Raw genomic sequence first — 19,787 nt, forward strand, 5'->3', positions numbered from 1 at the left:
AAAATAACAGGGTCACCATCTTCTTGTAGAGGACTAGGACATATAAATCCTAATCCCGTTACAAAAGAAAATAATGAAACGGATGGAAAGAAGGAAACAAGAACTCAATTGATGGATAAGATAAACGTGTCGTTTATTTACTGTTGAAAGAATGAATGTTTTAAATATAACACGTGTTCATGTCCGCGCGGGTGTAATCATCGTTTGTTGCGGGACTGGTGGTGTAGAAAGAAAAGGAAATGTGTGTTCATCTCACTATCGTTTGTTCGCACGTGGGAAGAGAAGTGAGTAATATAGTAGAAATGAGACTGATAGTCCAACGTGTAGACAAAGATAAAGGATAGAGGGTTGACAGCAGTTAGCAGTCAGCTACGTGAAGGTATTCTCAGGGACAAGTTGTATATATAGAGAGAGAAAGAGTGAGAATGTCAATCCAGGTTATGGAGATAGAAAGCGTATAAAGTGTATGTACTGTCTGTTGGCTTTCTGTCCCACATAGTAGCTTGAAATGTGAACGTGTGTTTTTGTGTGAGACTAGAAAAGGCTCGCGCACCTCTCTCCCCTGGCCTGACTTTCACAAAAAACACTCGTCTAGTTGAAACTACTATCAATAATTTTTCCCACTCTTTATCTGTGCCTAAACCTAAATGTAGATTCCATGAAAAAAGCTTCTTTCTTAGAAATTCACGCCTGTGAAACTCTTTTCCGTTTCCCTGCTTTCCAGCTAACTACTATATGGTCGTCTTCGAGTCTAAACATAAATAAGCTCTTGATAAAACAATGAAAGAAATAATAAACTTCGATTTTGGTTTCGTTATTCAATTGAAGGTACCTATTTTTCTTTTTATGATATACGAACAAGGGGAGGGGCAGGTTTTCTCGGTCGTAAAATACGCTTAAATATGATATTTTCGTTTGTCCAGATTTCGTATATATTATTATAGAATCGTGATTTCAAAAGTAAAAATAAAGTATTGAGGTGTCATCAACTAGAATGGAAACCAAAGCATTGAAAGCTGGTGACGTTACCACTGTACTAACATGACACGCATATAAACTGATAAAAAATTTAAAAAATAACTAAGATGAATGTACAAAATATTTAACGATTTTTTTAATTTTGATCCATTTTTTGACACCTTAAAAATTTTAACCGGCTAAAAACCCATAAAAGAAGGGCCCATAAAAAATCGATTCATTTGAGGCCCCTGGAGCTGCTCTGTGACTTTTAGTTTCAGAGAAGATAGAGTTTGAAAATATGGAAACAAACAGAAAAGCAGGCAGACGGACAGACAGAGACATAGCCGTTTATATATTAGACTAGCATTTCAGCTCGGCGTTGCCCAAGTGTTTTTAGATGTATGTTGAGCCCCCCCCCCCTCAAAAAAAAAAAACAGCGGTCAATTTTTTAAGTTTTACCCCTATTATGACTACTTAACATTTATTGTTTTGGGCTCAAATCAAATTATTAAGTTAGATTCATGTCCAAGGAACCTATATCTAAAATTTCAAGTGTTTAGACCCAAAATTGTTGGAAGAGTTTGGTAGAGTTCTCAAAGGTCAAATCGTTGAACTTTGACCCCTTAACAGCCAAATTTCTGGGCGAAAACCAATTACAAAAATTTTCCCAAATCTCAGTACTCTGTATATCAAATTTCGAGTCTGTAGACTTAACATTGACAAAGTTATTGCTTAGAGAAATGTACACACACAGACACACAGATACACAGATACGTTCACTTTTATAGATTAAACAAAAATATATACGTATACATAAATATATATATGGAAACAATTTTGTGTTTATTATAAACTTTTTATGCAAATATTATACAAGTATAAATCATGTAGAATATCTGCATGAATATAATTACACGTATTAGTTAACTAAAGATAATTATCCCATAAGAAAACCGAAAAAACTAATAGGGAATTAATTCAAATGAATGTTTAACAGAATGTGCAATGCTCGGTGGGGGAGCAAATAAATACCCTTTTCTTGGCCTTTTGGCCAAGATCAAAGTGTAGTATCTGTCCGGCAGATACTGCAAGGAAAGACCATATGTGGGGGCAACCCCACGTATAAGACCTTGGTAAATGTAGGGGCAACCCTTCATACCAATTGTCACTATCCAGCCCCCCCCCCTACTCCCCAGGGAGCTGGTCCCCATTTTCCCTTCACTCCTCACATTAAAAATCGGCCTTGTGCCTAATTTGCTCGGTGGGGGAGCAAATAAATACCTTGCCTTTTTTCTGTTGTTATTGGCTGTGTAGTATCTGCCTGCAGATGCTGCAGTGCTGCACTTAAGATAATTTGTACCAGTCAATGGAGGGGAAACCCTCTATACTGGGACAATTATTTTTGGTAACCAAAGTGTCCCCTTTTTGCCTACTTTTAGGGGAGCTGGTTTTTACCCCACATTAATTAAATAAATAAATACAATAAACATTAATTAATTAAATAAATACAATAAATTAAACAAATAGAACAGAGGGTTTTTTAATATGAATATCAATACACACAAAAGAAAAACGAATTTATAGGAGTATAGATAGAAGATTATTTATGACAAAATTATGTGGTAAAATTTGTGAAATTTTTAAATTATTTCCAGGTGAATATATTTTAAATGTTTAGAAAATTATTTATAGAAATGTAAACTATGAAAGTTAAAATAATTTTTTTTTTAAATAAAATATTTTCATATGAATATATTTGAAGTATTACAATAAAATATTTATAGAAATGTAAAAAATAAAGTTTATTATTTTCTTATTGTTTCATGATAAAACTAACGGCCAATTATTCCATAACACGGTTGATGAACCCCCTCCCCGTCTCTGCACAGTCCTTCTTCCCTCTCTCCTCTTTAATTTGTCGGTTTGTCTGGTGTTAGCGGGGCAGGTTATTCCAATATCCCAAGCACCAAGTGAAAGATTGTTTCAGCAATCTGCTCCATTAAACAAGAAATGTTTTCGTACAGTTTCGTATTTCGTTTCGTGCTTAGAGATTTCTGTTCTATATTTATGTAAACCGAGCCCACTTCCGGCGTCTTAACTTTGCGTACTAAATTTTTGGACATATAACCACAGTGGGAGTCAATTCATCAAAAAATAAATAATTAATAAAAAAAAATTTAATACATTATTTTTGACAAAATTTCATTTCTTCATTTTAAGAAACTTTTTATAGAAATTTTTAAAATAATTTTTTTTGTGGTAAACCGTGATAAACACAAGTGCAAATTCTGTGATGAAACTTGTGAAAGACAAATATATATTCTATTTCAAAAAGACGCCATTTTTAGAAATGCAAATAATAAAACTTCTCATTAGTTCTTTTTTTCATAACAAGCATTTAAAAAAGAAAAAACTATTTATAGAAATGTAAAAAATGAACTTAAAAGTTTTTTTTCACAACACAAGAAGTGTTAAAACTAAAATAATTTTTTTAAATAAATTATTTCGATTTGGTTTCGTATTTCTTTTCATGTTTACTAATTTCCGTTTTGTTCCATATTTGAGTAAACTGAGTCCACTTCCGGCGTCTTAACTTTGTGTACTGAATTTTTAGATTCATCCCAACATTTTTGTTTTTTTGTTGGGGCATTTGGAGAATCTCTCCAAAATGCCCCAGACAAATTAAATTTCAAGACCGAATAAAAAAATCTCACAACAATGTTTTTTTTTTTTTTTTTTTTTTTTTTAAATAGATTTAAGAAAATTATGATAACACAAAATACAGTTTTTTTTTAACTCAAATTAGAGATTAAAATTTTTTAATTTTTGTAAAACAAAGCCACAATTCTGAAACTTTCAATTGTCTGTTTTTTTTTTGTTTTGTATTTTTGTTTTGAGAAATTTTTTTTCAGATTTATTGAATTTTAAATAAATATAATAAACTTATAACACAAAATAGCGTTTTCTGTCCCTGATGTATGCTTGTCTGTCCCTGTTATGCACTCTTCAAATTTCCCAACTGAAAACCAAAAGTGCTGCACCTTCACACTAGTGCATAAGTGCAAAAAAAAAACAAAAAAAAAACACAAAAAAGCTAATAACAGATGTTCTACAGGATCAAATTTCGTAATTTTTCTATATATTGCTATTTTCAAGAGTGACAATTACGTAAATGATATTGTTTTTGCTTAAAAAGATATACATATATATATTTGTAGTGACCAGCTAAATCAAATTGCTCATCATGTAATTAGAGGAATGTATTCGGCCAGAATTTATTCATTTCAGGAACGATCTGGTTTTGTCACTGTTTGCCAACTCAATCCTATCAGCACGTAGAATCGTGGTTGTGATGCCATCTTTTTACAAACAAATCCATGGAACTATGTTTTTATCTATTCGTGCATATAAACAGTGAACAGGCCGGAACATTCTAGTAAATCAATATAAAAGGCCTGACGTGCCAAAAACAAATCAGTTCCAAACAAGGTTTCCAAAAGTTACTTCGATGATTATCACACATGTCTGACTGTCTAAAAGATGTAAAACTGCAACATGGAGTATATGAAGCTCACGCTGCAATGGATAAATTAATCAATCGTTAACCAATGAAGCTCACGCAAACAACAAAGAATGAATATTTTTCCTTGCAAAACTCTTACCTTCCTGGTTGTGGTGTTTTATCATAGAACGGAAGACAGAGCAAAACCTCTTTACTAGGCTTTACCGAACTAATTTCACAGCCAATAATAAAAGTAAGAGCAAATAGTAAACGTAAGAGCAAATAGTAAAAAGTAGGTAACAGCAGTAAACGCAAGAGCTGTTAGTAACAAAATGTTGAAGAAGAAAAAAACTCAGCCCTTTTAAAAAGGAAAAGGAACGTGTGCAAAATCATGTGCCATAGAAACTTTTACTTTAATGAAAATATAACACTGGTATACCTTCATTTGCAATATTATTTTATAAAATATGTTGGCAATAACAATTTCAGCAGTCACTAAAGATTTCTTGCCAATATAGACAGTGAACAGGCCGGAACATTCAAGAAAATCAATATAAAAGGCCTGACGCACCAAAAACAAATCAGTTCCAGACAAGGTTTCCAAGAGTTACTTCGATGATTATCACACATGGCTGACTGTCTAAAAGATGTAAAACTGTAACACAAAGAATACCCAGCTCAAGTTACAAAAGATAAATTAATCAATTCTTTACCCATGAAGCTCAGGCAAACAACAAAGAATGAATATTTTTCCTCACAAAACTCTTACCTTCCTGGTATACCTTCATTTGCAGTGTTACTTTATAAAATACTAGCGAGGTGGGGTACCCGGCGTTGCCCGGGTGTTTGGAGGTGTGCGTGTTAAAAAAAAAAGCGTAAAAGAAAAAGAAAATGTTTTAGTAGGAAGATAGAATTGAACCCCCGAAGCATTGACATCTCGACCACGAGGGGAGAGGAATTGATAAGCTTGTTAATTTAAGAGTTAAAAAGTGAGTCAAGTCAAAGAGATTTGACTGACAGGTGGCCGCTTAATGAGGTCATCGCAGGAGCGTTATGATGACGTGGCAGTTTTTTATTTACTGCGGGCCAGCTTTTTGGGGTTTGTTTATTTTGTTTCAATGCGGGGCCATTTTGGCTTCCCCAAGATGATGGGGGTGGGGGGAAACCAGCTCCCCATTGAAAGGGGATTGTCCAAATTGAATAGCAATTGTCTGATATAAGGAGAAACTCTGCATTAATCAAACTGATTGCTTTTGGACCTTTCCGGTGATCGCGACTGGAACAATAACGTCAACTCAAATTAGTTTCACTTTTATTATACGAAAAAGCCAAATCCACACACGGCGATCGAAAAATGTTGAATATTTAGCTTTTCAAAGTCGGGCAAATTAAATAGACAGGCGACCCCTGTGGTTAAGTCATAGATATTATCATTTAGACATGATATAAAAAGTTTTAAGAAGGACCGAGCCGACCGAGAAGGTCAACAAAAAAGCCTTTTGCAGACATACACAAAAAGTGAACATACATACACACATTTTCACTTTTATAGACTAGCGGGGGGTACCCGGCATTGCCCGGGTGTTTTGAGGTGTGTGTGTTAAAAAAAAGACGTTCGCCGGGTGTTTGGAGGTGTAAAAGAAAAAAAATTTTAGTTGGAAGGTAGGATTGAACCCCGAAGCCTTTACGCGAAGGTGGAAACGAAAGGGAAAAAAAGTCAGACACCTAACCATCTCGGCCACGCAGGAGAAGAAATGATAAGTGTGTTCAGTTAAGATTTATAAACTGAAATATACAGGTGTGAGGAAAAAAACTGGTATAGTGAAAAAAAAAGAAAAGAAAAGAAAAGAAAAACAAAAAAATTGAACCAAAACGAAAAATGGAGACGTCAAATCCTGATGAAAATGAACAAACGGTGCAGTTTTAGGCCTTAACATATGTAAATTTGAGTTCTGCACCATGCAAAAAACAAATGACTAAACCCATCATTTGACCTCGCCCCCATTTAGCCCCCAAAGTCCCCAAGGCCTTAACATATTTAAAGTTGAGTTCAGCACAATACAAAACTGCTAAATAGACATGCACAGAAAATTTTGGACAAATACGGTAAAATAGTCCTAAAAATGAAATGTTTTTATTAGCCCTAAAAGAGCCCCTGGGGCATACTCAAGAGTTATCGCGAAGTATAGACAAACAAAATTATATAGAAATCAGTTAGTTACAACTTTTCAGAAAGTTTTATAAAAATCTAAGGCGTCAATTTTTTTTAATAAGCACAAAAGTGTCAATTTTAGCTATTTTAACCTGAAAGGCACCTCTAGGGGGGGGGTAACCGGAGTTTTCTCGGAAAATATGTTTTTTTACTTTTTTACTCATATCATGTTTAATGTTTGTGCAAAATTGAAAAAAATTCCAAGGTGTAGTTATTGAGAAAAGTGCGGACGGACGAATGGACAAGAGTGAATTTACAGGTCCCCCCTCCCTTTGCCAAGGGACCAAAAATGAAAGTAAAAAGATTCCCAAGCAACAGCAGGTAGTTGCACCCAGCTTGAGCCGCTATCGCATAGCTACAGTGTTGCATCCCTGTGCTTGTTTTACAAGTGCTTTCACTTTTGTACCTCCCCATTGTTAATACATAGACTCACTCGACGAGCAGCAAAATTGCACCCCGCTCTCTGCATATATTCCTAAAATATTTTCTACTCGATTCGGACGGTTTACCTGTGGAATTCCTTCTCTACTCTCTGTTTCATCAACTGTACCAACATGCAGACATTTAAATTTAATATGAACAACCATATGCTGTTCAACTCTGACCCCTGCCACAGTGGGCCCTTGCGCTTAATGTATCTTGTTTAGGGTGGAAAAAAAAAAAAAAAAAAAAAAAAAAAAAATCGCAATTAATACGAATCATAGTACAAGGGAGGTAATGGACACTTTATAACGAGTTGCCTCCCTTGCATTTCATGTTGCATTTAATGTTTTTTGTTGTTGGTTTTTCTTCGTTATAATAGCGAAGTTCGAAATTTCAAGTAAACCCAATTATATTTACTTAATTGTCATGTCACAGTAATGAACATATCCAAAAACTACGAAAAGCGATAAGATGGAAAATATATTATTAATGAAAACAGTTTTCAAAGACAATTTACAAAAATTGAGTTTTCCAAAAAAAAAAAAGAAAAGAAAAAAAAGGTACTTATACAGTATAATCAAGACATTAAAAAATGAACATATAGAGAAAAAAAAAAAAACATTATAGAACGAAGTTCTCCGAAAAAAATTTCATTTAATTTCATCAAGTAGTTTTTATTTTACAGCGAAAACGCAATTTGCTATGATACCGAGCAAAAGGTTCGATTTTTAGGAAGAAAAGCTAGAATTAAAGATGGGGAGGGGGTGTCGGCGATTTACATGGAGTTATCTCCCCGTGGCGTGTTCAGCAAATTTCAAAATAGCTGACTTCACCGCGCTCTCATGAGAACGTGTTTTTCCGCTGTGAAAAAAAAAAAAAAAAAAAAAAAAAAAAACCAACAACAAAAAAAAAACTACTCGATCAAATTAAATTAAATTTTTTCGGAGATCTTTAGTCCAAAACGGATACGTACAATGTAACCTTTTTTTCGATATTTTCATTTTTTTAATGTCTTCACTAAACTGTACAAGTACCCCCCCACCCAAAAAAAAAACTGGAGAGTTCAAATCGTAAAAAAAAGGGAGGTAATTATTTTCTAAAAACTGAAAATCTTAGATATAAAGGTCAATGTTGCAAAACTTAATTTTCGCTAATTGTCTTCGAAAACGGTTTTAATAATTAATTTTCTATAGGTACCTCCAACGCGCGTCACAGCTTTATCCCCCGCTATATGTAACACGATAATATTACCATCCTAACTTTTTTACTATTTGAAAGAAAAAGCTTCAAATAAACTGCTAATATTTAAAAAAAAACTTTTTACAGCATACAAAAATAATGAAAACGCGAGACAAAAATCGTGTTTACATTATCGACGCTTTAAAACACTGTTCCTATGTAGTGACGTTTTTTAAGCCGTTAACACCCCCATGTGTTAACAATCTATCAAATATCAATTAATAGTCATATCTTCCTGAAATTTTCGATATTTATTCATTATTAAATAAACTTACATAATAAAAGTGGGTTTCGTTAAATATATTAGAGGAAATATATCTTTTGTAGGTGTTTTACCCCCCCCCTATATTTCATGGTCCAAAAACTAAACAAAATAAATGTTGGTCGATAAAAATTTCAACACTTTTTAAAGCTGAAAAGATTAAGAATATATATATATATATATATATATATATATATATATATATATATATATATATATATATATATATATATATAACTACTTAATTTACTCACATAAAATTAATATACGAAAGTATAGATTTATGTGTAAACTTTAAGGATTTACTTCAAAAGTGCTCAATACGTAGGTAGAGCTAGTTAGTAATTTATAAAATATATATGGCGATTAAACTACACTTAATATTCGGCGTTTCATCCACTATAGGATTCGTCAGGCTTATGCGCGAATTCTGTGGTTATATATATATATATATATATATATATATATATATATATATATATATATATATATATATATATATATATACCTATTTACTATGCCTCCCCACGGGACAGAGTTAGACATCAGGGTCGTTTTTTAACGTGGAGAAAAGGTACAAAAATAAAAATTGTCTCAGGCGTGAAGGATTTCTCCTCCACCGAAAGAGAACAAGAAATAGAAGTGCAGCATCTGAAGAACAGAGATTGTTGAATTTTAAATTATCAATCACATTACTGAGTGTGTGTGTGTGTGTGTGTATATATATATATATATATATATATATATATATATATATATATATATATATATATATATATATATATATATATCTCCTGTTATTTATTTCACTTACCTTAAATTTGTGAATAAAATTGGACATAAAATCGATATTATTATATTAAAAAAACAACACTTTTTCTTGATATGTTTTTCTCTCGGTAATATAATTATTTGAAGAAGAAGAAGAAGAAGAAGAAGAAGAAGAAGAAGAAGAAGAACAAAAAAAAATAGAATACTAAAAAAATAATTATTTTTAAACAACTTTAAATAAAATTAAATTCAAATATTACGCGATATGGCGTTTAAACATTTTGTTTTTTAATAACAGGTTTCCAATTATAAAAAAACTATATTTATATAAGATAATATGAGACTATATAGATAATAGAAATTGTAAATCCCAAAACGGCCTAAAAAAATTCGGTTTGATTTTATTAGTTAAATTGATAGGGGTTGATCCTTATGTTTTGTGCCCCCCCCCCCAATCTACGGAGGTCTGTAAGCGACATTATCTTTAGGTACATAAGTGTAAAGAAGACGTTAAAATTAATTTTATTTTATTCACTCTGGTCCGTGTAGTTCGTTAATAAAAATCTATTTGCTTCACAAAAGGTAAGTTTTATAATTTTTTATTCATAGCAAAAAAAAAAAAGAAAGTTTCTTCCATTAACAATTATAACGCGAATGCCCATCCATAAAAATTGACACGAACACGTGAAATTATGACGTAAAATGCTGATGTTTTACACACCGTCGTGGAGGTGCCTAATTTTCTACCTTATCGTTTTTTGGAATTTTTGGATATGTTCATTATCATGACATGACAATAAAGTAGCTACCATTGAGTTTTACTTAAAATCCAGTCTTTCGTTAAGATTGACTCTTCTTTGTTTACAACACCTTTTGGCGAAGTGACTCGAATAAAACTATATAATATAGCTTTAAAATGAAATAAATAAATAAAAGTTTTATTCAAACAGTTTTTATTTGAAGTGTTATAACAAAATTATAACCTTTATAATGAAATTATGTTTATGCATTGTTTTTTTTTTTAATCAAACATCAGAGGTGTGCGCGAGCCTTTCCTAGTCTCACACAAAAACACGTTCACATTTCAAGCTATATTACTTGTCATATACATACGCGCACACAAACATACGTTCACACACGTACATATATTCACGTTCGCGTACATACACTCACATTCACGTGTATATACACACACGCTAACGTACACACATGTACTCACACACGCGCACACGTACGCACACATGGACAACGTCACTTCCCCTTTCAAAGGAAATCCACACATGCGCAAAAGACTACCGGAAACACCTATAAAAGAAAGAGCAATAAGCAGCATCTTCCTTTTCGACTTAGCTCTCAAGGTGAGCGGTCGTCGGACCATTTGCCCCCCCCCCCTTTTGGGGCGCCCGCGTGCGTTGTGCCCCCTGCGACTATGTATGGGGTACGAGCTAACAAACTGTACGTACACTTTATACGCTTTCTATCTCCATAACCTGGATTGACTTTCTCACTCTATCTCCCCTTCGGCTTTGGTCCATCAAAACAGACTTGTGCACGATGCTCTACTGAGCTTCACCCTCTCTTTCTACAGGCCGGCTTGCCACTTCGCATTTCTCTATTGCATTCCCCTTTCCTTCCACGCGCGTAGTCGTCAATGGCTGAATGAACACGTGTACACCCAAGACTTTCATTTCTCAACAGAAAATAAATGACATGTTTATTTTATTCCAGCATTTGAGTTCTTTGTTTCCTTCATTCAATTCATTTCATTATTTTTTTCTTGTGACGAGTTAGGGTATTTATATATCTTAGTCTTCTACAGGAGAATGGTGACCTCGTTATTTAAAAATGGAATCGATGCGTTTGAACGAAACACTCATACACACAGACTCTCTCTCTCTCCACAACAATAAACTTTCCGTCTCACCAGCTAACGAGAGACGCACGCCAAACTAAACACGTGTAGTACCCTTTTCTTTCACTTGTTTCTTCACGAAATAAATCCTAGTTCATTTAATTCAATTTAACACGTACTTCGTCTCTTTCTCAATTCAATTAATTAGTCCTAATTTTCACCACCACAACAAACTGGCGTCCGACTGACGCGAAAACGAACAAGCATGGCGACCCTACCTTTTTGAAAGGAATTGTTTTGAGCGAGACGCGCGTTTTATTTGATAAAGAAAAAAACGAACTTTTCAACAAAGATAAACAAGTGAACCACTACCGACAGGAATAACTACTACAAACAACAATGACAAAACCCCTCGTCAGACTCGGCAGAAAATAAACACGGAGCTCTCGACTTCATACCGAATTAAAAAAAAAATTCGAGCTTGACAAACATTTTTCACGGTTTCCTGACATTACCCTGCAACAAACGTGAGAAGCAAAATCACAGAGGCCTATACACATTCCCTCCTGCACAGCAGACGCAACAACAAAGAAACAGGACATCCCTATCAACACATAGGAAGAAGTTGAATCATCCTACGAGTTGAGATGCACCACGCACGCTGATAAACTCACAAGTTGGAAGTTTCGTTGACAGCCGGCAATCACACCTCGTTCAACAAGAACAAATCCGCAACTAGCGCCCGTCCAAACAATGCACATATTACCGCAGACTCACTTGCGAAGATACCGTCAACTTTACACACGACGTCAATAACGAAACAAAAATTTTCCTTCCAAACGAACAATTCACTTCATGGTCCAAGCAACTCATTGCACATGTCAGCACACAATAAAAAAACCAAACAAACAAATGTCAGCCTAAAAAAAAAAGAGTAAACGCCTTTTCCACACGTAAGTAGATACTTTTTTTTACGAACACACTCCGTTTTTTGACATTCCGTTTTTTTCAAACAACCACACCAACAGCAAAAAAAAACAGGACGAAAATCAATTGCCGAAAACATTACTTACAAAAAAATATATATATATATATAAATATATATACACTGCATATATTTTTTTTCCTAGGAAGGGGAGTATTGCGCGAGCCTTTCCTAGTCTCACACAAAAACGCGTTCACATTTCAAGCTATATTACTTGTCATATACATACGCACACACAAACATACGCGCCCACGTCCACACACGTACATATATTCACGTTCGTGTACATACACTCACATTCACATGTATATACACACACGCTAATGTACACACATACTCACACACGTACGCACACATGGACAACGTCACTTCCCCTTTCAAAGGAAATCCACACATGCGCAAAAGACTACCGGAAACACCTATAAAAGAAAGAGCAATAAGCAGCATCTTCCTTTTCGACTTAGCTCTCAAGGTGAGCGGTCGTCGGACCATTCGCCCCCCCCTTTCGGGGCGCCCGCGTGCGTTGTGCCCCCTGCGACTATGTATGGGGTACGAGCTAACAAACTGTACGTACACTTTATACGCTTTCTATCTCCATAACCTGGATTGACTTTCTCACTCTATCTCCCCTTCGGCTTTGGTCCATCAAAACAGACTTGTGCACGACGCTCTACTGAGCTTCACCCTCTCTTTCTACAGTCCTGCTTGCCATTTCGCATTTCTCTATTGCATTCCCCTTTCCTTCCACGCGCGTAGTCGTCAACGGCTGAATGAACACGTGTACACCCAAGACTTTCATTTCTCAACAGAAAATAAATGACGTTTATTTTATTCCAGCATTTGAGTTCTTTGTTTCCTTCATTCAATTCGTTTCATTATTTTTTCTTGTGGCGAGTTAGGGTATTTATATATCTTGGTCCGCAACAGGTGTTGGTATTTTTTTTTTTTTTTTTTGCATCAAACATAAAAATAAAACTATTATAAAAACAAGCAATATAGGCTTTCGTAGGTTACATAACCAAGATGGCCGACCAATGGTGACGTCACGTCGAAACTTAAAATTGCGAAATGCGAATATAAGAACGAACTGCGTAATTGATGTAAAACAAAAGAAAAGAAAACCGACTTTTTCTTGTTCGTCTCCTATTTTTCAGACAGATTTTTTTACCAAAATCTTTTGCACTTAATGTGAATTTGAATAAAAGAAAAAAAAAACATCAAAAGAAAATCGAGTTGTGACTACGGTTTTATTAAATGGGTTCAATGCGAGATTAGTTCATTTGTATAATTTAAATTAAAATTTTGGAGAAATATTATTTTAATTTTTAGTTTTTTTTTTTTTTAAATAATAACATTTATTTTAAAAAGGTAGTTGCAACTTCTTTTCTTTAACTTCAGAAATAAGTCGAGATAAATGGGAACAACAAACAAAAGTGTAATTATTTCAAAATAACTATTTACAAATTAGAATTTAAAAGAAAAAGGGAAAACACAAAAAAGTTCAGTTTTCTGTTCTTTTTTTTTTTTTGCATCTAAAAATACAAAAACGCATTTTCGTTCCTACATTCGCATTTTGCAATTTTAAGTTTCTGCGTGACGTCAGTGTCGGTCGGCCATCTTGGCTAAAATATTTATGAACAGTTTTCTTTTTTTTTTTTTTTTTTTTTTTTTTTTAAATATATTATGAAGTGCTTTTTTTTTTTTTTTTGGTTAACACATTATTGAAGGAAAAAAAATCAGTTCATAATTATTTTTTATTAAAATTCTATTTTTATGTTTGGCGGGAAAATAAAATTACCAATACCTGACGTTTGATTCAAAAAAAAAAAAAAAAAAAAAAAAAAGCAGTGCATCTATATTTTTATTATAAAGGTTATAATTTTGTCATATAAGTCCAAACAAGGACCATGAATAACACTTCCATTTTTACATTTGCTTTTGAAAAAAGACGGGGTTGGTCATCCATACCTTAAAATTTGTCTGACGTCACTTCCGTCGAATAGTGCGACTCTTAACGAAAATATTGCTGCATTATTACAAAAAAAAAAAAAAAAAAAAAAAAAAAAACAAGTATTGTGTACAAATAGAGGATTGAGTGACATTCACTAATAATTGTAACAAGACGGACCGAGTTACTTCCCCTGACTTGATACCGTTGCGTTTTTTTCGAAAACTATTTTCATTAATAATTAATTTTCTATCATATCGCTTTTCGTACTTTTTGGATATTTTCATTACTGCAACATGACAATTCAGTAGATATCATTGGTTTCACTTGAAATTCAATACTTTAATTTTCGAATTTCGCTACAATGACGAAAGGAACCAAAACGACACTGACACTGTAACTTTTATGGACAGATCAAGTCCTGCAAATGACCCAAAAGCACTGCGAAGATTATTAACTACCCCCTCCCACCACATATTCTAAGCACTTAGAATATTATTGCATCCCTCGCCATCGCGACTACTTAAAAAGTTTTGCAAATGTCTTCCCCCCCCTTTTGTTTGTAAAACACAAGGACTTTTAATGAGAATCAGATATTGCATAAGAATGCGTCATTCTACCGTTTCAGAAAATAAGTGATTCCTGACACAATTCTCTGTGCGGCCGACATAGACGAATGCTACTCCACTAGCGAAATACGCATCGGCTCTGATGTTGAATTCAACCTACATAAAAAAAAAAAAAAGTTAAAAGGTGCTTGTTAAGATATAGTCGACAAATCGATTTAAAAAAAAAATATATATCGTTTTAAGCAAAAACCTAAACTTGAACTAAAAGAAAACACAACGGCAACGATTCTTCCGATTTTCAGATTTCGTACAAATGTAACGACAACGTTGCCGTTACATACCAACAAAGGAAATAAATAAATAAATAAATAAAAATCCGGGTCGGCATTTTTTTCTTTTGTAACATAAACCCTTTTCTCTTTCCTGCAACCTCTGTTCCACAGTTAGGTACGAGCAAAAAATGGACGGACAAAAATGGGGGACATAGTTTTGAAAGCCAATTCGTCATAATTTTTTTGTAGGTTTTCGACTACTTTTTGATTGTATTTGAAAGATTAAGGACTAAACTTAATTTCCAAAAGGAAAAATATATTTGTACACGTGAAAAAAAAAAAAAATAAATAAATAAAAAAGCGATGAAAATGTTTTCACGGCGAGTACCCAATTCAGCTAAATTTTGAAGTTAAATAAATTCATTGTAAAAATCTTTTAAAAGATAAATATTAGTTTTCTGGGTCTATTTCAAATATAATTAGTAAAGTAAAGTCCTAAGATATTGAATTAAATTAAAAAAAAAATCACCTTGTTTGTGCAAAACATGAATTAATTAGCCCCAAAACCGCATGAGTCTGGCGTTCTCAAAACGCAACAAACTAAAATTTTGTAAACACGAAAATTACGGAAGTTCAAAATTTCAGGCAGGTCGAAAGACTGTGAAAATGACGTCAAAAGAGAGGAAGTTCTTTTTTTTCCCAGTCGCGCATCCGTAGAATCCTTTTCTGAACGTTTAATTTTTGCATTTTTTAATTTAATTATTTTTCTATGTTCTTGTTTTTAAATTAATTTTTTTAAATTATTGTTCAATATTATATATATAAAAAAAATATGTTACGCCGAAAGTTTCACATTCTTGCGAGAAAGGAAATTATTAAAATCTTGCATGTAAAATTATGGGAAACCCGTAATTAAAAAAAAAAAAAAAGTAGAAATACTTTTTGCAATTATATTTTTTTTGTGTGAAAATATTAAATAAGCAATGCTTAATTCAATAGTAATATCGGTAGTTCGAGAAATTCATTTTTCTTCGAGTTATATAGAATTGATTAATACGGATGTAGGGGCTTTTTTCGTAATGTTCCTATAAAAATTATTTTTATTTTTATTGTTACAAATTACGATGCTTTATTTATATATATAAAAAAAAGCAAAAATAAATTCTTGCGTTTTTTATTTACTACTGAAAACCATAACTTTAGTAAAGGTATTTTTTTGTTTAAACAAAATAATACATTTCCACCAAGATTTAAACAAAAATAATTTGTTCATTATATTTCGAAATCATTATTTGATAAATACTGAAAATTTCATTAAAATTAGTTAATTTCCTGATTTTTGGTGATTTTTTTTAAGTAAAGGGAGGGGTCAAAATGTTTATACATTTTGAGCATCGGCATTCATTTTGCCCGTATACAGTAAAGACGTTGCGAGCCTGTCTCTGCTTTATCGTTATCTTCATGGTAAGTGCTCATCTGAGGTTCAATCTATGGTCCCACTCCACTCGCCAAACTTTCATGAAAAACACCCGTCTAGCCAAAACCACTATCAATAATTTCCCACACTCTTTACCTGTGCCTAAACTTAAATGCAGATTCCATGAACAAAGCTTATTTCTTAGAACTGCACGTCTGTTGAACTCTCTTCCGATTACCTGCTTTCCAACTGACTACAATCTGATTGTCTTCAAGTCCAATGTAAACAAGTTCTTGATGAACCATCCCCCTAAGTAATCCAATTTACCAAGTTCCCACCACTTATGTTTACTATACTATAATCACATTGACTAATGTATATCCATGAACCCTTATCCTCGAGTGGCTCCCGGGCCTTGATAAATGGTGATTCCTGTGTAAAAAAAAAAAAAAAAAAAAAAAAATAGCATTTATTACCGTTTTTCTCCCGTCTTAAAAGTCTTTCATCATCGTCCATCTCGCTCGGCGTACACTTTTCCTCTCCGACCCCATGCTGGCCGTAGCCAGCTGTTTCTCGCCTTCGACTTTACACGTCCATTTTCTTCGACATCCACTTTCTTTCTCTCGACCACGTGGTGCATTTTTTCTCCTTTTTTTTCTTCTTGCGCACATTTCCTAATTTGCATATGCGTGTTTTTTGGCTGCTGCTGATCTCTTCACAAACCAGCCATCATTTGCTGCTGCTATTTTCCCACGTGCTCATATGCACTACCTTACAATCGTGCTCATATTCCTTTTGTTTTCTTTTAAAGTTGATGAGTTCCTATTTTTCTGATGAGTAAGGGCAGAATGAATAAATAAATAAATAAAAAGACGAAATAATAATTACATGAATGATTCTGCGCTACGAAACAGGTGCTGTCAAGAACTAAACATTTTAACATGCCGAAAAAAAAAATAACCGTAAGATGAACAACGTCTTGTAATTTCGAATATAGACTTTTTGTCGTTTATTTGTAGTTATATAAATTAAAGGATTTGTGTAAATTAAAGGAGAAATATAATGAATAAGCATATTTTTCCCATAAACGTGTGTGTATATATATATATATATATATGGTGCCGGGAAAACTCGTCTCCGGAAAACTCGTCTCGGGAAAACTCGTCCCCTTTCGCTAGGTAGGAAAACTGGTCCCTTATTGAATAAATATCGATTGAAAACACATTTTATGATCGTTCTTGAAGGAGATATTGTTTTTTAAAATAAACTATAGCCCCCCCCATAATATTTTTAAAAAATATTTTTACTTGTTTAATGTTTTTTTTTTGTGTTTTTAATAAAAGCGTTTATTATGTTCATAAACGAGACCGCATATTTTTTTTTTATATTAATATAAAAAGAATTTACTTATATACTGTTGTTTATAAAAGGGTAAAATCGATTTTTCTACCTCGCCGACTATGTTGTTTATTTAATTTATTTAGAATCGTTTATTTGGTAAAGAAAAAAAAAACAGAAAACAAACAAAAAACATGTCGGTCGAGTGTTACGGGAGAACGAGAAATAATGCTTAGGGGGTCTTGATAATCGCTAAAAAATAGAAAATTAAAGAAATTACTGAGGGAGATTTGGTTTTAAAAAGAAAATAATAAATTTTAATATTTTTTAAAATATAATTTAGAGAGAGAGGGGGGGATAAAACCTATATCTCCCTTCGAAAAGCAACCAACAAAAAATGAAATTAAAAAGATTCTTGATAAACGATAGCGGAGTTTTCAATAAAATTGATTAATAAATTTATTTAGTGATTACTTTCTCTCTTAATGATTGATTTTAGAATTTTGAAGTAAAAATTAAAAAAATTAAAAAAGAGTTAACGAGAGATTGTTAGCACATGGCATCTCTCGCGCCAAAAAATATTTCGCTTTTAATTTATTAGTTAATTTTTGCAAAATTTGACAGGACGACAATAAATGTTGATAATTGATAAAATCATAATTTTAAATAACGCATGAGTGCATTTGGTATGACAGAAAACAAAAACATAACAACAAAAAACTATCATAATTAAAAAACAAAACCAAAAGCGTAACGAAGAATCGAAATCGCTCCCTGTTTTTTAATTTTTGGGTTTTGTTTTTTTTATTGTTTTTATGACTCCAAAAAACATCGTTAAAATAAGAACAAAAAAAAATTTGTAATTAACTTTGTATGAACATAATAAACGCTTTAAAATAAGTTAAACCACTAAGAACTTAACCAGTTAGGTAGAAAACGGACACTTAGAAAATCGATTTTATTTAAAAAAACAAAAACAAAAAAACATTAAACAAGTAAAAATATTTTTTTTTAAATATTATGGGGGGGGGGAGGTATAGTTTATTTTAAAAAACAATATCTCCTTCAAAAACAATCATAAAATGTGTTTTCAATCGACATTTATTCAATAAGGGACCAGTTTTCCTACCTAGCGAAAGGGGACCGGTTTTCCGGAGACGAGTTTTCCGGAGACGAGTTTTCCCGGGACGAGTTTTCCTAAATTCACGCACAAAGTTAAGTTTTTTGGTATTATTATACAAACACCGTGACAGCGTTAGGGTTAGGGTTAGGATTAGGGTTAGGGTTAGGGTTTAGGGTTAGGGTTAGGGTTAGGTTTAGGGTTAGGGTTAGGGTTAGGGTTAGGGGTTAGGGTTAGGGTTAGGGGTAGGGTTAATTCGCTGTCACGGTGTTTGTATAGTTTTACCAGTTTTTTGTCCCACTGACATTGATATTAAAAGCCTACTTTTGGAACAAAAGCTTGGCATAAGTATTTAGTCACTGACTCAACAAATGCATATAGGGATTAATATCGGAAGAGAATGAAAACAGCGTCTATATTAATAAAAAACAATAACACCAAACAAGTAAACCGTCTGTCTGTCTGTCTGTCTGTCTGTCTGTCTGTCTCTCTCTCTCTCTCTCTCTCTCTCTCTCTCTCTCTCTCTCTCTCTTATATACCGCTATATAAAACGGAGTTGGAGGAGGAGGAGAAGATGGCGGCGCCCGTTACCAACGCGACGGGCTCAACAAAAACAACTTTCCAGTCATTAGTCTCTCATTCGTTGGTCGTCATATCTTCATTTCCTCACATTAATAGCTTTATTCATTTATCAATATTATTATTATTCCGACTGTTATGAAAGACTATAACGCCATGGCCGACAATAAGCGACAGTCGTCACCACAACCACATTTCAAAAGGTTAGATAAAGATCTCTGACGATGATTTTGTCAACGTTTTCACCCCCCCCACCCACCCCCCTGTAATAATTCAGATTTTGGTAAATTTGTAGAGTAACACCCTCTGCTAAATGATGAGTCGACATTATCAGGAAA

At 33.3% G+C, this 19,787-nt stretch overlaps 1 protein-coding gene across 5 annotated transcripts in view; it reads left to right on the forward strand.

Moving 5' to 3' along the window:
• The window catches only part of LOC145259843 (coiled-coil domain-containing protein 154-like), a 335,063-nt gene that overhangs the window by 115,344 nt on the left and 199,932 nt on the right, over nucleotides 1-19,787 (forward strand). Inside the window, exon 1 of one of the 5 annotated variants that reach the window (XM_080117675.1) lies at nucleotides 19,405-19,652. The exons of 3 other annotated variants lie outside the window; for them this stretch is intronic. In XM_080117675.1, coding sequence (XP_079973801.1) covers nucleotides 19,588-19,652 — 65 coding nt within the window. In that variant the 5' untranslated portion in view covers nucleotides 19,405-19,587. Of the gene's footprint in view, nucleotides 1-19,404; nucleotides 19,653-19,787 lie in introns of those variants that run through there. One more of the 5 variants, XM_080117677.1, reaches the window with a different exon arrangement.

The sequence above is a fragment of the Euprymna scolopes genome, chromosome 35 (genome assembly GCF_053919585.1).
Source record: "Euprymna scolopes isolate OS-2025 chromosome 35, ASM5391958v1, whole genome shotgun sequence".
In the NCBI taxonomy this organism is placed as follows: Eukaryota; Metazoa; Mollusca; class Cephalopoda; order Sepiida; family Sepiolidae; genus Euprymna; species Euprymna scolopes.